The following is a 15,312-nucleotide window of genomic DNA, read 5'->3' on the forward strand; positions in this document are numbered from 1 at the left end:
GGGCACCGCCCCAACTCCGCCAGCCAGGCCATCAGGTGACAGCAGGCCCGCGTGGTCACGTGGACAGGGCGGGCGCGCCCGAGCTGGCCATGGCGGCCGCGGTGTCCGGTGTGGTGAGGCGGGTGGAAGAGCTCGGGGACCTGGCTCAGGCTCACATACAGCACCTTAGCGAAGCCGCGGGGGAAGACGGTGAGGGAGCGCCGCTGAGGGAAGTGGGCGGACGGTGGTGAGACCCTTGGGGCCGCTGCGCTCGGTGGCCAGAAGGCGCGGCCTTCGGTCCGAGGCGGGGTCCCTGGTCCTGGCCCCACCGAGGGCTGGCACTTCTGAGCCGGTCCCTATTGGGCAGTCATTTGCCCTCTCCTCAGAGGTCATGTTACCAATTCATCGTTTTCTACATTCCTTAAAATCCTTTTTGTTGACATCCGACCAGATGTGTGGTGTCGAATCTGCGAGGATAGACTTTAAATAAAAGTACACATGGACGTTTTCCAGAATGTTTATTCTGTCCAAAAATGAAGTATTATTTTTTTGCATCCAGTAAATAGAGAGACATACATGACAGTTCACTTTTTCATTATTGCCTTGTGAATTTCCACTTTGTGTTCAATTCAAAATGCAACTGTAAATAAATAGTATTGTACACAGTTATGGTGTAATGTGCCCCCCCCCCCAACTCCCCCCAACGTTTTAGTTCTTAGCTATTTCCTTAGAAGGGAAAATGGGATAGGAAATACTGCCTTCTTCTGTCATCAGACTCGGTTTGGTTTTTTATAAATTCTCAGTTGCCAATTGGTTCGACAGTACTTTTTTTTTTTTTTTTTTTTTTTTTATTTTTTATGTTGAGCCTTTACTATACGCGTGAGCTTTAAAATTCTTGTGATTAGACTCAGAGAAAGACCATAATGAAATACTTCTCTCAGGTGATTGAATAGTTGGTATATTTACAGAATCAGTTCTGAGGCTATACCTTTTGGTTTGTAGCAAATGGAGCATAGGATTTATAGTCACTGTTACTGCCTGGGCTGTACCCATGAGTCAGCCCAGAGAGCTCAGGTAGGCTTATTCATTTATTACTGAACCTAACAGTAATTCCTATTTTCTTAAAGAATTCTATGATCTGATATAAAAAGAGGCCTGGAAAGAAGTTCAATGTTACATGGCCTTGTTTGGAGGCTTTATACATCTGAAAATTTACTAAAATAAAAACTGTAGCCATCTGCTTTGCAAGCTGCTAGTCAACATGGAAGTTAATCTTACTAGAGAATTACTAACAGGGCTTACTTAAAATGAGATTGTTTGTATTTGAATTAAACTTGGCCCTTTTTCATACAACAAAATCAATGTACATTGGAATTTTTTTCGTTAGCTTAACTGTCATATGTTTTTATTGACTTGTCAGTATTGATAATTTCTGTTTTCTTCATATTAGATAATAGAATGTTAATCATTCTGCTTAAGAATACTCCTTGTATTTATGGCTATCATTTTGTTATTGTTCATCTATTTCTCATTCTTAACAGTGTGATATTGCCCTACATAGAATTATAAGAAGGACTTTCTCTGAAAATTGAATGAGTCACTTATCTTTTTTTACCTTGCCAGTTTACTTTAAATATTTCTAGTAAAGGGAATGTATTTTTATGTACTTTTCCAGAATGATAGATATGCCACTACCACACCCGACCAATAATAACTATGACACTCCTCTTCTGCAGTGACATCAACAGTTCAGTACAAGTCTTTGCATTTACAATAATCTCAGAAGTTAAGGGAAAAGTATAAACAGTTTGTAGAGCACTTGAGGAGTGCCAAGATCTGGGCTATTTTGGTTCTCAGTAGAATCTTGTTTTCTGGGTAGTAGGGTTGGTACTTCTAGGCCAGTGAGAGATGTGAAGACTGCTAACTAAGAGTGTTCTTACTTACAGCAATGGAAAATCCTCCAAAGCTACAGCCACGGGGGGAAACTAAAGGTCATTAAGTGACTGTCTGCTGACATATCTGATGGTAGTTTTATTCCAACACTGAACAGCTTATCTCTTTACATAACTGTGGAAGCCACAATTACTACATTGTCTATCCACTGGTGGATGATTATGAAAGGTTCTGTATTTCAGAAAAGATGTGTCTTGTACTTTGGTATGCATATGTATGCATGAAATGAAGCAGAAGAGTGAAGAGTATCTTTGGGGCCCTCAAAATCTGAAATCTATTTATGAAAATATTGTAGTAAAAAGATAATTGAGTTAAGATGGTAAAGTTTGGAAAGTTGGGTAAATTGTGGTAAGAAAACATGCAAGAAGTATTGGGGGTTTTTGTTGTTTGTTTTTTCTGTAGGTTTTGAAGACATGAAGTAATTTGTTCAATTTCAAGGTTTTTTTTTTTTTTTTAAATAATTTATTTCAATTGTGTGTGTATTGGTGTTTTACCTGTATGCATGTCTGTGTGAAGGTATCAGATCTTGGAGTTACAGACAGTTGTGAACTGTCAAGTAGGTTCTGGGATTTGGACCCTAGTCATCTAAAAGTGCCCTCAACCGCTGAGCCATCTCTCCAGTTCCTCATTTTGAAGTTTTAAAGGAATAAGATATAACCCTTTAAATTGTCACTGTATTTATACCAGCTAGAAATACAAGTATGGTAAACTTAGTGTTGTTTACAGTCTGATATTTTATGAATATTTGATCTGATCAATTTTTCTTTTAATTAATTTAGCAGGTACATTTATGAAATTGCGTGCATTCAATAGAAGCTTTCTGCAAACTTGTAGATTTCGTATTATTCCAGTAAAAGTTGAAAACTTTTAAATACTTAGAGTATATCAACATTGTAAGAATAGACTGAGAGCTACAAAGATGGCTCAGCAGGTTAAGCATGATGAACTGTGTGGTAAGTGCCAATTGGCCTAGTGGTTCCCAGGTAATTCCAGTGCTCCCAGAGCAAGCTGACTAGCAAGGCTAGCAGAATCAAGGCTAGCTGTGTTCAAGTATGTGTATGACTAAGGAAGACAACTTGATAGCAGTCTTTACATGCACACATATGTATAGACACTATACATACATACCCAAGAAAGAACTGGGCTATAATACTTAATCTCTTAATAAAATCTCATAAAAAATAATGTGTACTGGATTTAAGAAATAGCAACAATGAATCTAAAGCTTTCACTCCTTTGCTTTTGAGAATAAATTTACTTCATTGTGATTGGGTTTTATGTATGTAGTAGTGTTTGAGGTAAGATATCACTTGCTACAATAGAGTTTCGTTATGTCATTTATGTTGCATAGCTTTCCTTCTTTAAATGTTTGAATGTAAACTAATCATGTTTTTATTACTTACAGATCACTTTTTAATTCGGGCCTCTGCAGCTCTAGAAAAATTGAAACTTTTATGTGGAGAAGAGAAGGAATGTTCAAATCCATCAAATCTTTTGGAACTCTACACACAGGTACTAAAACAAATGTGAAATTTGGCTCTATTGGGGGTGTGTATGTGTACACATGTATTCCTGTGGATATGGGTGCTTATGCACGTGTGTATGTTCATGTGAAGGTCAGAGCTCGCAATTAGGTGTTTTCTTCAATCATTCTCCATCCTGATTTTGTATCACTTACTGTGTTTGAAGTGTTTCGTGTGTTTTACATATTCATTTTATTCTTGAAGAAACTTTGAAAGGACATTGGCTGGCTTTGGTTAGTTTGGTGACCACTGTAGCCCAGTTTCTTTAGTATTAATCAAGTAGATTAAATAAGTACTAAAGGTCTTTTAAGGTCTTATAGGCTACTGGGGAGTCAGTGTTGGGATATTGATGGCATGCTTCATTTATGTGGCAGCAGGATGCATATTTGGTATATTCTGGCTGTATGTTTGGGAAGACAAACCTCCAAAGACTCAGTATTAAAAAGTAAAAGTAGACTTTAATACTTCAGGCATTTATAAAGTTTTTAGGGGTTATACAAGTATTAACAACAAATAACTGATTACATTTTCATAATTATAACATGTTAGTTGAAACATGGATCTTCTTTTACTCTTGAATGGTGTCATCCCTAGTCCTGTTTATGGCTGAACAGTTTGCTTACTTTCACATTAAGTAAAATACTGTGCTGACATGGTTGAGTGTCTAATAAAGCTTTTAATACTCAAGGCTAAACTCCTTATTCTGTGGTGAAGTTCCATCTCTTATAGATGCATTTTCTTCTTTGTCTTAAGGCCATATTGGACATGACATATTTTGAGGAGAATAAGCTAGTAGATGAGGATTTCCCTGAGGACTGTTCTCCACAGAAAGTAAAAGAGCTGCTCGCTTTTCTTTCAGAACCAGAAATTTTAGCTAAAGAAAACAATATGCATCCCAAAGTAAGTTCTGCCCTCTCCAGTGATGATAGAACCCTGTCATATTGTCCTGCTGTTGCCCTGTTCTTTAGTCTGTATTTTTGTTGTGGTGAGCATATCGTTGTTTTATGTTAAGATTAAAAAAGGTTTGCCAGTAGTGGTGTCACATGCTTTAATCCTATCACTTGGGAGGCAGAGGATAGCTGTGAATTCGAGGCTAGCCTGGTCTACACAGTGAGTTCCAGGCTGGCTAAGAGTACTTAGAAAGACCCTGTCTCAAGATAGAGGGAGTGGTGGAAGAGAACTTAACACTCCAGGCCATGATCGGAAAATGTATTTTAAAATGTACTTTTAGAATGTTTATATAATGGAATTTGAATTGCAGTGTACGACAGAATTCTTTTCTAACACAGATATACCCATATCCCTTTTACTTTTGCAAGTCTTGTTTCTTGACAGTCATAAAATCTAATTAATACATTTGTTTTTATTGGCTTTTTTTTTTTCCTTTAAATTTTTGAGACAAGGTTTCACTATGTAAATGCTGGCTGAACTCTGTATACCAGGCTGGCCTCAGACTTACAGAACTACCTGCCTCCATCTCCTAAGTACTGGGATTAAAATCATGTCTTGCCACACCTAGCCCTTACTGTCTGTTCAAAATCCTGATCCTGATGAACATTTTCAACCTTTCTGACTAGCACTGATCATCCATCTTCTGCATGTTTTTTTTTTTCCATCAGAAGTATTTTCTTGTTCTTTGTCAGAAACCCTCTTCTTTCTCATTTTAGAGACAGACAGGCGTTGACTAAGTATGTCTCCTTCATCCTTTGATAGTCTGTGTTATGTCTGTGATGTCTTGTTCACACAATTTTTAGCTGCCTTCTCTAGGTGAATTTACATATCTATTACTCTTTTAATTTTTTTTTATTCATTTGTATTTTATATGTGTGCATGACCATACATGTGCACAGTATACATATGGAGGTCAGAGAACAGCTTGCTGGAGTCAGTTCTCGTCTTCTACCGTACAAGTTCTATGTAGCGTGTAATTTTAAAAGAACCCACACTTGTTCCAGCTGGGTACCAGTATAGGCGGTCTTGCCCATCCTTCACAGCTAGCTCCAAGTGGCCATCTAGCTGCGGTTCCTGTGGCTTGTCTGCAGAACACCAACAACCACTCCAGTCTCACTTAGCTCCCTCTAGCCCAATGAAAGAAAAACACTAGAGATTTATATTTATACTAGTCAGATTTGTATCAGTAAATCTCCAACTCCAGTATACCAGTGCAAAGAACACACAACTCAGATAATATATTTATTAGCTGCACCCTAGATTGGACAGATATACCACTACACTACTCTATTGCCCAGCTATGAAATCCCTAGCTACTGAATTGAATTCAGGCCTTGAGCTTTGGCAGCAAGCACCATTACCTGCTGAGCCATCTTGCTGGCTCTGCTAAATACTATTTGAAGTAAATTCTTTCTTGTATTTAAGTGCCTGTTCAGTGTCTACCTAAATATCTTCTGGACTCTATGTATTCATTAGGACAGATTAGCAGGAAGAGTAAATTACCGAGATATAAAGGCCATACCACTACAAAGATTTTGATTTATTAAAATTATTTTCTGTGTATAACTTTTCATTATTCTAGCAATTTCTTACTCTAGCCTTTAATTCCTATGTCTTTCTAGAAAAAAAGATACAGTCTTAAATCAATGTGTTTCTAAAATGGTATCTTTCAATAGATAATGAATTTGTATTTTCCAAGTAATAGTAATGGAATTTGCTACTGTAATTTCAAGGTATTTTATAAAACTATTTGTAAATTACAGAGTTATTTTGGTGGATATTTACCAAAAGACTGCAATATTTGTACTTAATTCAAATGCAGATTTTCCTCTGTAGCCTGACTTGGACAGCTTCTGTGAAATGAGTGCTTTTAATTCTTTGCTTCCTTTAGAAGTTTGATTTTTGTAGATATATGGCTTTTCTTTGTAGCTATTCCTTTTATGTTTCCCTTTAGCTGTGTGATTTGCTTGGGGATGAGCTACTGGAGTGCCTGTCTTGGAGACGAGGGGCCCTGTTGTATATGTATTGTCATTCTCTGACTAAGAGAAGGGAGTGGCTCCTGAGAAAATCTAATTTGCTTCAAAAGGTAAAAAAAAAATTGTTTCTGATTTTGATTGCTCACATCTACAGGATTTAAAGCATTTTATAGCAGTAGTGAGATGATAGGTTCTGGACTAGTAGACATACATTTTAGGTTCACAGGTTCTTGGAATTGCTGTGAAGAGTAAGATGACACATGACAGATTATCATCATTTGGAAAATACTACATGAGTTTCTTAAGTTCTTGATTTTTATGTTTGTTTGAATGTAAGCGAAAGCTATTCATTTTTAAGTATTTTCTTTGGTTGAAGTAGTCTTGTGAGTATCTCAGGCAAGGTACTCCTGGGGAGCCTGTATGACCCTGCTCTTAAAACAGTATGACCTGTGATTTATCTCTGTTCTAACAATTATTATTACAAAGACATGGATATTACTATTGTGTCACTAAAAATTCTAGCTCAGTCTAAATGTACCCATAATTCTCGTCATCTTGGAAACATTCAGGCTATACATTCAGGTAGAAAACTTTAGTTAAAGTATATTTGAATCATAAGCAGGGCTGAAAATTTAGTCTCATGTTAGAGTACTGTCTAGCATGCATGATGCCCTAGCTTCAGTTCCAAGTATTACAAAACAAACGAAACTCCATATATATTTGTAAAGTTATTTTTAATTCATCTTTACAGAATTTTTCCTTTGATAACATTTTTGAACAAGTGTATTACCTCAGCATATGTTTGTAGTTGACATTTTTTTTCTTGTTTCACACTCTTGTATTCAAGGGTTTAATTATAGTATGGCAGTCTTAGAATGCTGAGTCCAAATGCCATCGGAATGAAATAGTAATTATATGTACCTATATGTCAGTTTCTTTAATTTTGAGTAAAGAATGAGAAAAGGATACTTGTTTTTCTAGTTTTTTTTTTTTTTGTGTGTGTGTAATGTTTTAATTTATTTTGCTTCTTTATTTAGTACCTTGTTGATGGGATCAATTACTTGCTACAGATGCTAAATTATCGATGCCCTGTCCAGTTAAATGAAGGTGTTTCTTTCCAAGACCTAGACACAGCTAAGTTACTGAGTACAGGTAATCTAATGGTTTCTGTTAAAATTTTCTAAGTGATTGAAAAGTTTTTTTTAAACCTTTTAGAAAGCTTGCTAACTTTATCCTTATTTAAATTTCATGCTAGATTTTAAATAAATTTAAGTATTAAAATCTTTTCAAATAATGTAGAAAAACACTTTAAAAATACCTAGTTTTGGTTAGATATGGTAGCACAGTTCTTTAATCCCAGTACTTGAGAGGCAGAGGGATGTGGATCTGTGAGTTCAAGGTCACTTTGATCTACATAGAATTTCCAGGACAGCCAGAGGTACATAGTAAGCTGTGACATACATACATACATACATACCTGTGTACATACATGTTTTATATGTATATGTGTGTGCATATATATGTACACATATAACATGTATAAGCACATATAAACTATTATTCATGTGATTGTGTATGGGTGAATGGATATGTATGTATGTTGGTACCCATGGAGGCCAGAAGAGGATGCCAGAGCTGGAGGTGATTTTAGAGAGTTAATGTAGCATATTACTTTTGCTTATTTTTATTTTGACCAGAATCAAATTTGGCTATTAATGACATACTGGAAGTAAGTTTTAAAGGAGATAGACATTTCGGGCTTTTTAAAGCTACATAGAACTTGTTTTATACATAGAAAACACAGTGTAGTGTGCTCTTTAATTTTCATGAATTCAAACCCCAGATTTGGCTTTCCAGTAATTACTTTTTGTTGATACAGTACTTTAGTGAGTCAGCTATTCTGCTGAACCTCTTACTTCACTTCCCACTCTTTTTAGGAAGAATTTGAAAATGACAGCATATAAGAACAAATTTTGGGACTTTGGTACATTTAAAACAGCAGAACTGAATTCTGCTGCCATCATAGTTATAGTTTTATTGAATTGTTTTAGGTGAGTCTCATAATCACTGTTCTATTGCTGTGAAGAGACACCATGATCAAGGCAGCTCTTATGAAAGAAAGCATTTAACTGGGGGCGTGCTTACAGTTGCAGAGGTTTAGTCCATTATCATCATGGTGGAAGCAGGGAGGCAGGCCTTGTGCTGGTGAAGTAGCTAAGAGTTTCCTGATCTAGAGGGAGAGGGAGACACAGACACTGACAGAGAAAGAGAGATAGAGGGACACTGAGCTTGGCCTTGGCAGAGAGCAAGGCTCTGGGCTTGACATGAGGTTTTGGACCCTCAAAGTTGACTACTGAGTGGTACACCTCCTCAAAACAGGCTGTACCTTTAATCTTTTTAAATAGTGTAACCCCTCAGTGACTAAACATTCAAATATTCGAACCTATAGGGGCCATTCCTATTAAAACCAACATGGTGAAGTTATCATGATCATTAATTGGAGATAAGTTTCCTTACCACACAAGTACTTATACGTTAGAATAAATCGTTTATTTGTGGTAAGTGACCTTAAGAAATTGAACAATCATATATCTTAATACTTATTTTTGTTTTAATTACTTACTTTTTTTCTTCTGGTTTTTTGAAGTAAGGTTTTATTGTGTTGCCTAGGTTAGGAACTCCTATGTAGTACAGGAAGTTAGTCTGCAGCCATAATCCTGCCCCTCCTCCAAGGTTATTGGGATTACAAATGTTCTTATTACTCCTGGCCTACCTAAGTAATTTATGTTTCTAACAAATTAACATGCTTTTATAATAAATATCTAATTACACACTTGCTGGAAATAATGTTAAAGGAATATTTACCTTCTGATAGAAATTGTCCTGGGTGTTTTTTTCCCTAGTGATACAAAGCATTTTGGATATAATCATCTGTGTTAATTTAGAATTGTTTAGCCTATCAGATACATGAAGATACATGAGACTATCAGTAGATTCATATATAGAACATGTCATAGAGCATCTTTCAAAATGGACTTTGTGTTCATGAGTATGATTCAGGAATTCATGAGAGTTCTGAAGTTGTGTAGAGAATTTAGGGTGTAATCTAGAAGGGCTCCAGCAGTGAAATTAAGTCTCAAAAAAGGTCCTGAAAGGGGCTCCTATTAATGTTAAGCACAAGTAAGTGGTTTTAAAAAATTGTTTCACAGTGCTCTGCTTTGTCTGGGGTTGAACTTTTCTAGGTAAAAGAAAAGTGCTGACTAAGTTAGGACTGTGCTGGTGAGAGTGGCCTTCTCCCAGCCAGCAATGGTGTGACAAAGGCTTATTGTCAGAGATTTTATAGTTCTCCAATAACTGAAGGTGTTTTCTATAAACTTAATTGTGAATGTCCTTCCTAGGAATATTTAGTGACATTCATGTGCTGGCTATGATGTACAGTGGAGAGATGTGCTACTGGGGATTAAAGCACTGCACAGGTCAGCAGCCAGGACATCGTGAAGTTGACACTGATGCTTTCGGAGCAACCTGCACCACACACAAAGAACCCTTGGATTTCCGAGAAGTAGGAGAAAAAATTCTGAAGAAGTATGTGTCGGTGTGTGAAGGACCTCTGAAAGAGCAAGAGTGGAGCACAGCGAACGCAAAGCAGATCCTAAGCTTCTTTCAGCAGCACTGTAGCTAGGTGTTCATCAAGGTCTCAGCTCCAACAATTACTGAAGTGGAGGAGAAGGCTTTGTACTTCATAAAGGAAATATACTCCACTGATCTTGAGACTGTTACACTACATAAAGATGTCCAATGTGGCTACGCTTCTCTAATGCTCACCTTTCCCTGTGTAGTCTTAGGTCTGTGAAGAAAGGATTCTCTAATTTCTAAAATGGCATATATGCCATTCTAACTGAACTTGAACGGCATGTAAACCTGCCACTGGTAAGGAGGAACCCAATGTAGATGGACAGTTTTTTTCTAATATTTTAGGTTATATTTTTTATTATACTAAAATATATGTAAAGCAAAATCTTCTAATTTTGAAGTATGCATACTTCAAAGATGGAAATCAGTTTTCCTCCTTGTTTCAGATAAATAGTATAGATATAAACGTAGGCAATTAGATTATGACTAATATTTAGATTTCATTTCCAGTAATCTAAACAGCAAAAGATTTTAAAAAACGAATCTTATTTATTTTGCCATGCATTACTAATAATACTTAGATTATTTACTTATATATTTTATAAATTATTTTATTTTGTTTAAAACAAAAACTGCATGGTTTCTCCAATAATGAAGGTAAAAGTCTGTGTAGATGAGTCTGTTGTCAGTTCAGATGCTTTTAAGGCACATCTTTGCATATAATGAACTTTACATATGTTTTCCCTTTCAGTAGGATTGAAATGCTGAAGGCCAAAGAGCCTAGTTTGCTGTCTTGCTCACCGTTTTTCTGCCTACCTCAAATCCTGTTGTTGTCTTGTGATAACTTCTGATGCACTTGACTTCTGTCCCAGTGGCATCTTCACATTCCAGTCATTTATGTAACTGAACCTAAGCATGAGCCACACTTGGTTTCTCTTTCTAAAGTCTTAAATTTTAATAACTGGTGACATTTCTCATCTTTCTACCTTTTAAATTTTCCTTGTTTTTTTTTTTTTCCTTCTGTTTTCATTCCACAGCTTTCAACCTTCCTTGGGCTTCTCTTCACTGCTCTAACTCCTGAACAGCAAACCTCTTTCATGCTGTTTTTGCCCCGTACTTCATGGGGCATCACTCAAATACTGACCTCCCTTGTTTCCTCTCCCATTTTATCTGTTAGCATCATCATTGGCAGGCTTTCAACGCTGTATTAATCTTGTCAGCCAGTCATTCTTAGGGTCTAAGTTTTATGGAAGGCATGCAGTCCTTCAAAGTGTATTGCTACACATGTGACTTCACTTAAAACCCTAACTTCGAGCTACTAAGGTGCCTCCCCTTTTCCCACTGTGGTAGAGTCAAAGTTCATTAGTCGCCTCTGCACTTATTCTTCCACAGGAAGTTTAGATTCTGAGGGAATCTATTCATATTTATGCATTTTTCTGTTTTAAAGAAGAAGAGGTTGCCTACTTTCTGTTGAAGACTGATCTTTGTTTTTTTTTCTCCTGTAGTTTCTCATTTTCTGCCTGTTCTCATAAAAGTTTCATTCTCTTCTTTCTTTTTCTTTTTACTCTAAATACTCATGTTAAGCTGTATTTCTGATTTCCATGCCAGGAACTGGAACCCCAGTCTCCTTGCTCTCTGAACTTTATTTTTAACTGCCTGTTAAATGTCTTCACTTTGACAAATACTGACTGTATGGTCATTTTAAGTTCAATATGAGCAAGCAACAAATTTTCATCTCTGATGGAAATCTCTGCTTCATTTCCCTCCAATTTTGTATGTTTCTCCAAGTAGCAAATAGGCCTACTTCCCATCCTTATTTCTACATACACTCTGATTTGTGTTCTAGATTAACGTTTTTCAAACATCAAAATCCAAGGTTCCTTTTTGATTAAAAAAAAAAAAAATTTTTTTTTTTTTTTTTTTTTTTTTGAATAAGCAGTGGAAGCCAGGGGAGATCCGCAATTCCTGCCACAACTCTTGGCCTGTCTTTATACAACCAAGATTTTTAATGTAACCTAGCATTTTAGCAAGTTTTATTAGGAAAATATCATAGCTTTCTAAATCTTTAATGTGAATTTTAGAGCACAGATTTCTCTAGTGGATCATAATCAATTAATCAAGTACTTCCACTACCTTTCCCAAATGCACTTATGTTTTACAACCTTAGTACTGTTGTAGACATCATTATTGCTGGACTGGTCTTTGTGGCCAGATAAATACTTTACTTGTATGATGTACCTTTAGTAATACTGTGTCTAAAGCCTTTTTTCAGCCCTTAACCAGTAGAAATTAGATGTTCCTTTATTTTCTTCCTTTCCCATGTCACCACAGTACAATATGTTGTAATTATTTTTCTTACTACTGAATGAACTCCATATCTTAAAATTTTATCATTGCACACACTATTGATTTCATGGTAGGTAGTAATGTCTTTTGAGTTAATGAGGCATGATTTGAAATGCCAAACTTTGCACAAAAGGGTTGCTGCTATTACATTCCAAACTGCCATGCCCTCTCTACCAGTGGTTGATGCAGCACAAGGGTGTATGTCTTCCTTGGAGGGGTCAAGTGTTACTTGGACTCTAAACCTGAGAAAATAAGACTGTCTTCAGAAGCCAAGAACTTCCATTTTTGCCTTTATAACCATTGTGGGCTCACTGGTTGGTACAATTATGAGGGTATTTCTGGGTGCTTTTTGTACAATTTACTCCCCTACCCCAAACAATCGGAGAACAATTTGTAGACCATAATAGTTGTAGTACTTTCTACTGTGGTGTTATAAAAGGAAAATACATCTTTTGGTATTAATTTACTCTTAATGAGTAGATGGTTTTATTTAGAATGAAGTAACCTCAAAATAACAAATGCTCCACATAAGAACAATAATAAACCTATAGTAGACCTTTCAGCAGCTGACGTGTGCCTACAACATGCCGTATTGTCCTAGGCACTGAGGATATAGCTTTGCAAGCACCCTCCTGTTATGTATAGTATGCCAAGTGATAACACTATAATGCACTTAGCAGGGGCTAAGGGACTACTGTGACTTGGAGATGGTGCTATTGTATTTAGAGTGGTTAGAAAGGTCCATCTAAGCACTGTCATCAATTTCCATCCTGTTTTCAATGCCTTGTGTGTTCACTACACTCAAAGATTTTCCTAAGGAAGTCACACCTGAAACTTTCTTCTTTTTTTGTATTTAATGGCTTTCTCATCGGTGGTGTTTCTGATGCATACTGCCTAAAGCCTTGGGTTCTTCATTCATTTCAGGTGGTTTTCTGTCCACCCTCCAGTTCCCTTTTCTATCTTCTATAAGGTTATCATGTCTCCCCACAGAAACCATACTCTCTAGTGTCTTTAGTATTACTTCCCTATATTTTAAACACAATATGAGGTAGCATTATATGGAAACATTACATTAAGAGGTACGTAATATAGACACAACATATGTATTACATCATGCTGGTGTTTGGTAGCTTTTGCTTTTCTGCTTCTAGTGAAAATTTATTTTCAGTTTGAATTCTCTGCTGTTGATTGTGGGAACCGGCTCCCACAGTGTAAAATGTAAAATGTTACAGGATTTTCCACAATCCTTAAATGCTTATCATTCTTCACTCAGCATGAATTTTTTGATGTGGAACAGACTTTAAGACTTGATTTAAGAGCCAGTCTCTTGCTATGTTTCTAGGCTGTCTGGCTGCCGTGTGTTATTTCATGTTAAGGAACATATCATGACATCCCCTTATCTTTTGCATAGAGTGGAGAGAGGTGAAAGTCATGACTAAGAGGCCACCATAAAAGATACATTCCCAGCTTCACAGTCTTATGCTTAGTATTGTGATGTTCATTAAAGTATGAACTGTGTCTGAAGATGTTCTCTAGTTATCTTTATAATGTTTTAAAAACTCACTGCTACTAACATGGTCTACTTGTAGATTGCTTGTCTCCTTGTGCCCTTTTATAACTCCATGAGGATACTTCATCTGTCACAGAATCCAGGACTCCATAGTTCTCTAGTATTACTTACCCTGAATTCATATAATATAAAATGAAATAAATATATTATAGAAGTATTATATCAACATAAGCTTAAGATAGCCAGAGTTAAAAGTATTCATTATGTACTATGCCAGTGTTGAGTAGTTTTGCTTTTTCAACTTTTAGTGACATTTTCCAGCTACAGTGTTTTGGAACATACGATTAATAAAATGACATTCCCCTACTTGTTTCTTACTTTTTTAAAATATTTTACTCTTTCATCAGTTTTCTGTCCTAATTTCTGAATACCTTCCTTCTGGTCCTTGTAACTTTCAGATAGCATAATGATTCAGATTGTAAGTTCTGGAACTAGAAAGCCTGATTACAGCCCTGTCATTTCCTAACTGTAACTCTATGTCAATTGCTAAATCTTTCTGTCTTTAAATATTACATTTTTTATTATTTTAAGTATGTATGAATTGTGGGGTATGTGTGTGTGTGTGTGTACACGCATGCGCTTGCAGGCATGTGGCCCATGGAGGCTAGAATCTTCATATCCCCTGGAACTGGAATTAGAGATGGTTATAAGTTATCTGATGGGGTGTTGGGACTCCCAACTCCTAGCCTCTGCAAGAGCAGGAGGAGCTCTTAAGTACTGGACCATATCTTATGTTTAACAATTATTTCTATAATGAAACTGCATTCTTCCTCACTCAGTAGATAAATCACATTTCCTTGTAATATAAAAGCAGTGGTATTTTCATTTCTTCATACTTAAATGACTTCTTATGCTAATTTTCTTTTTCTGAATACAAAATACAACTTAGGGAGGACAAAGTCCATGTAAGTAATTAATTTATACGTCTTTTCCACTTGTCCTGATAATCTGAGCCAATTGTTAACCTACTCACTACTAAACAATGTCATAGGAAATAATAATCATTTTTAAATGTAGGTTCTGACAGACCCTCAGTTACCCAGCATCAAGCTTTATTAAATTTCTGTTACTTTTCATTTAGATTCTCAGGTACTACATTTTGAATAAAGGATTCTTTTGAAAAGCACCTAGGGTCCACTACTGAGCATTAAGTACTGTTACATGCTGGTATATATATATTGCTAAGTGTTATTTTAATATTTATATACTAGCAACTATTTCCTGTAGCCTATTGTGTTTTTTAAAAGACGTGGCCTTTGCCTTCTACTTGGAAGATTGTAAAATGGGATTATTTTTTAAACATCCTATACATTAGATGTAGAACATTTTGACAATTGATATTAAACCAGTTGTATATAGAAGGTGATAAAATTTAACTGTT

At 36.2% G+C, this 15,312-nt stretch overlaps 2 protein-coding genes across 3 annotated transcripts in view; both read left to right on the top strand.

Annotated features, from left to right (window-relative positions):
- Positions 1-14,237, top strand: Rimoc1 (RAB7A interacting MON1-CCZ1 complex subunit 1). 2 transcript variants are annotated; one of them, XM_034523323.2, is made up of 6 exons: positions 17-189; positions 3,338-3,444; positions 4,209-4,355; positions 6,361-6,492; positions 7,420-7,534; positions 9,781-14,237. In XM_034523323.2, exons 1-6 carry the CDS (start codon positions 90-92, stop codon positions 10,062-10,064), a joined length of 885 nt encoding a protein of 294 aa, XP_034379214.1. In that variant the 5' UTR covers positions 17-89; the 3' UTR covers positions 10,065-14,237. The 2 variants fall into 2 exon arrangements, with proteins under 2 accessions (XP_076772285.1, XP_034379214.1); XM_076916170.1 differs by lacking the exon at positions 4,209-4,355 and having other exon boundaries at positions 1-189.
- Positions 10,181-15,312, top strand: part of Fbxo4 (F-box protein 4) — a 19,404-nt gene continuing 14,272 nt past the window's right edge. The window contains exon 1 of the mRNA XM_076916169.1: positions 10,181-10,312. The gene's annotated coding sequence lies outside the window, so the exon portion shown is untranslated. The remainder of the gene's footprint in view (positions 10,313-15,312) is intronic.

The sequence above is a fragment of the Arvicanthis niloticus genome, chromosome 19 (genome assembly GCF_011762505.2).
Source record: "Arvicanthis niloticus isolate mArvNil1 chromosome 19, mArvNil1.pat.X, whole genome shotgun sequence".
NCBI classification, from domain to species: Eukaryota; Metazoa; Chordata; class Mammalia; order Rodentia; family Muridae; genus Arvicanthis; species Arvicanthis niloticus.

Coding starts and splice junctions, on each gene's coding strand:
- Rimoc1 (XM_034523323.2), top strand. CDS start 90: ATGGCGGCCGCGGTGTCCGGTGTGGTGAGGCGGGTGGAAGAGCTCGGG. Junction 3,445..4,208: donor TTTTGGAACTCTACACACAG/GTACTAAAACAA, acceptor CTTTGTCTTAAG/GCCATATTGGACATGACATA. Junction 6,493..7,419: donor AATCTAATTTGCTTCAAAAG/GTAAAAAAAAAA, acceptor TTCTTTATTTAG/TACCTTGTTGATGGGATCAA.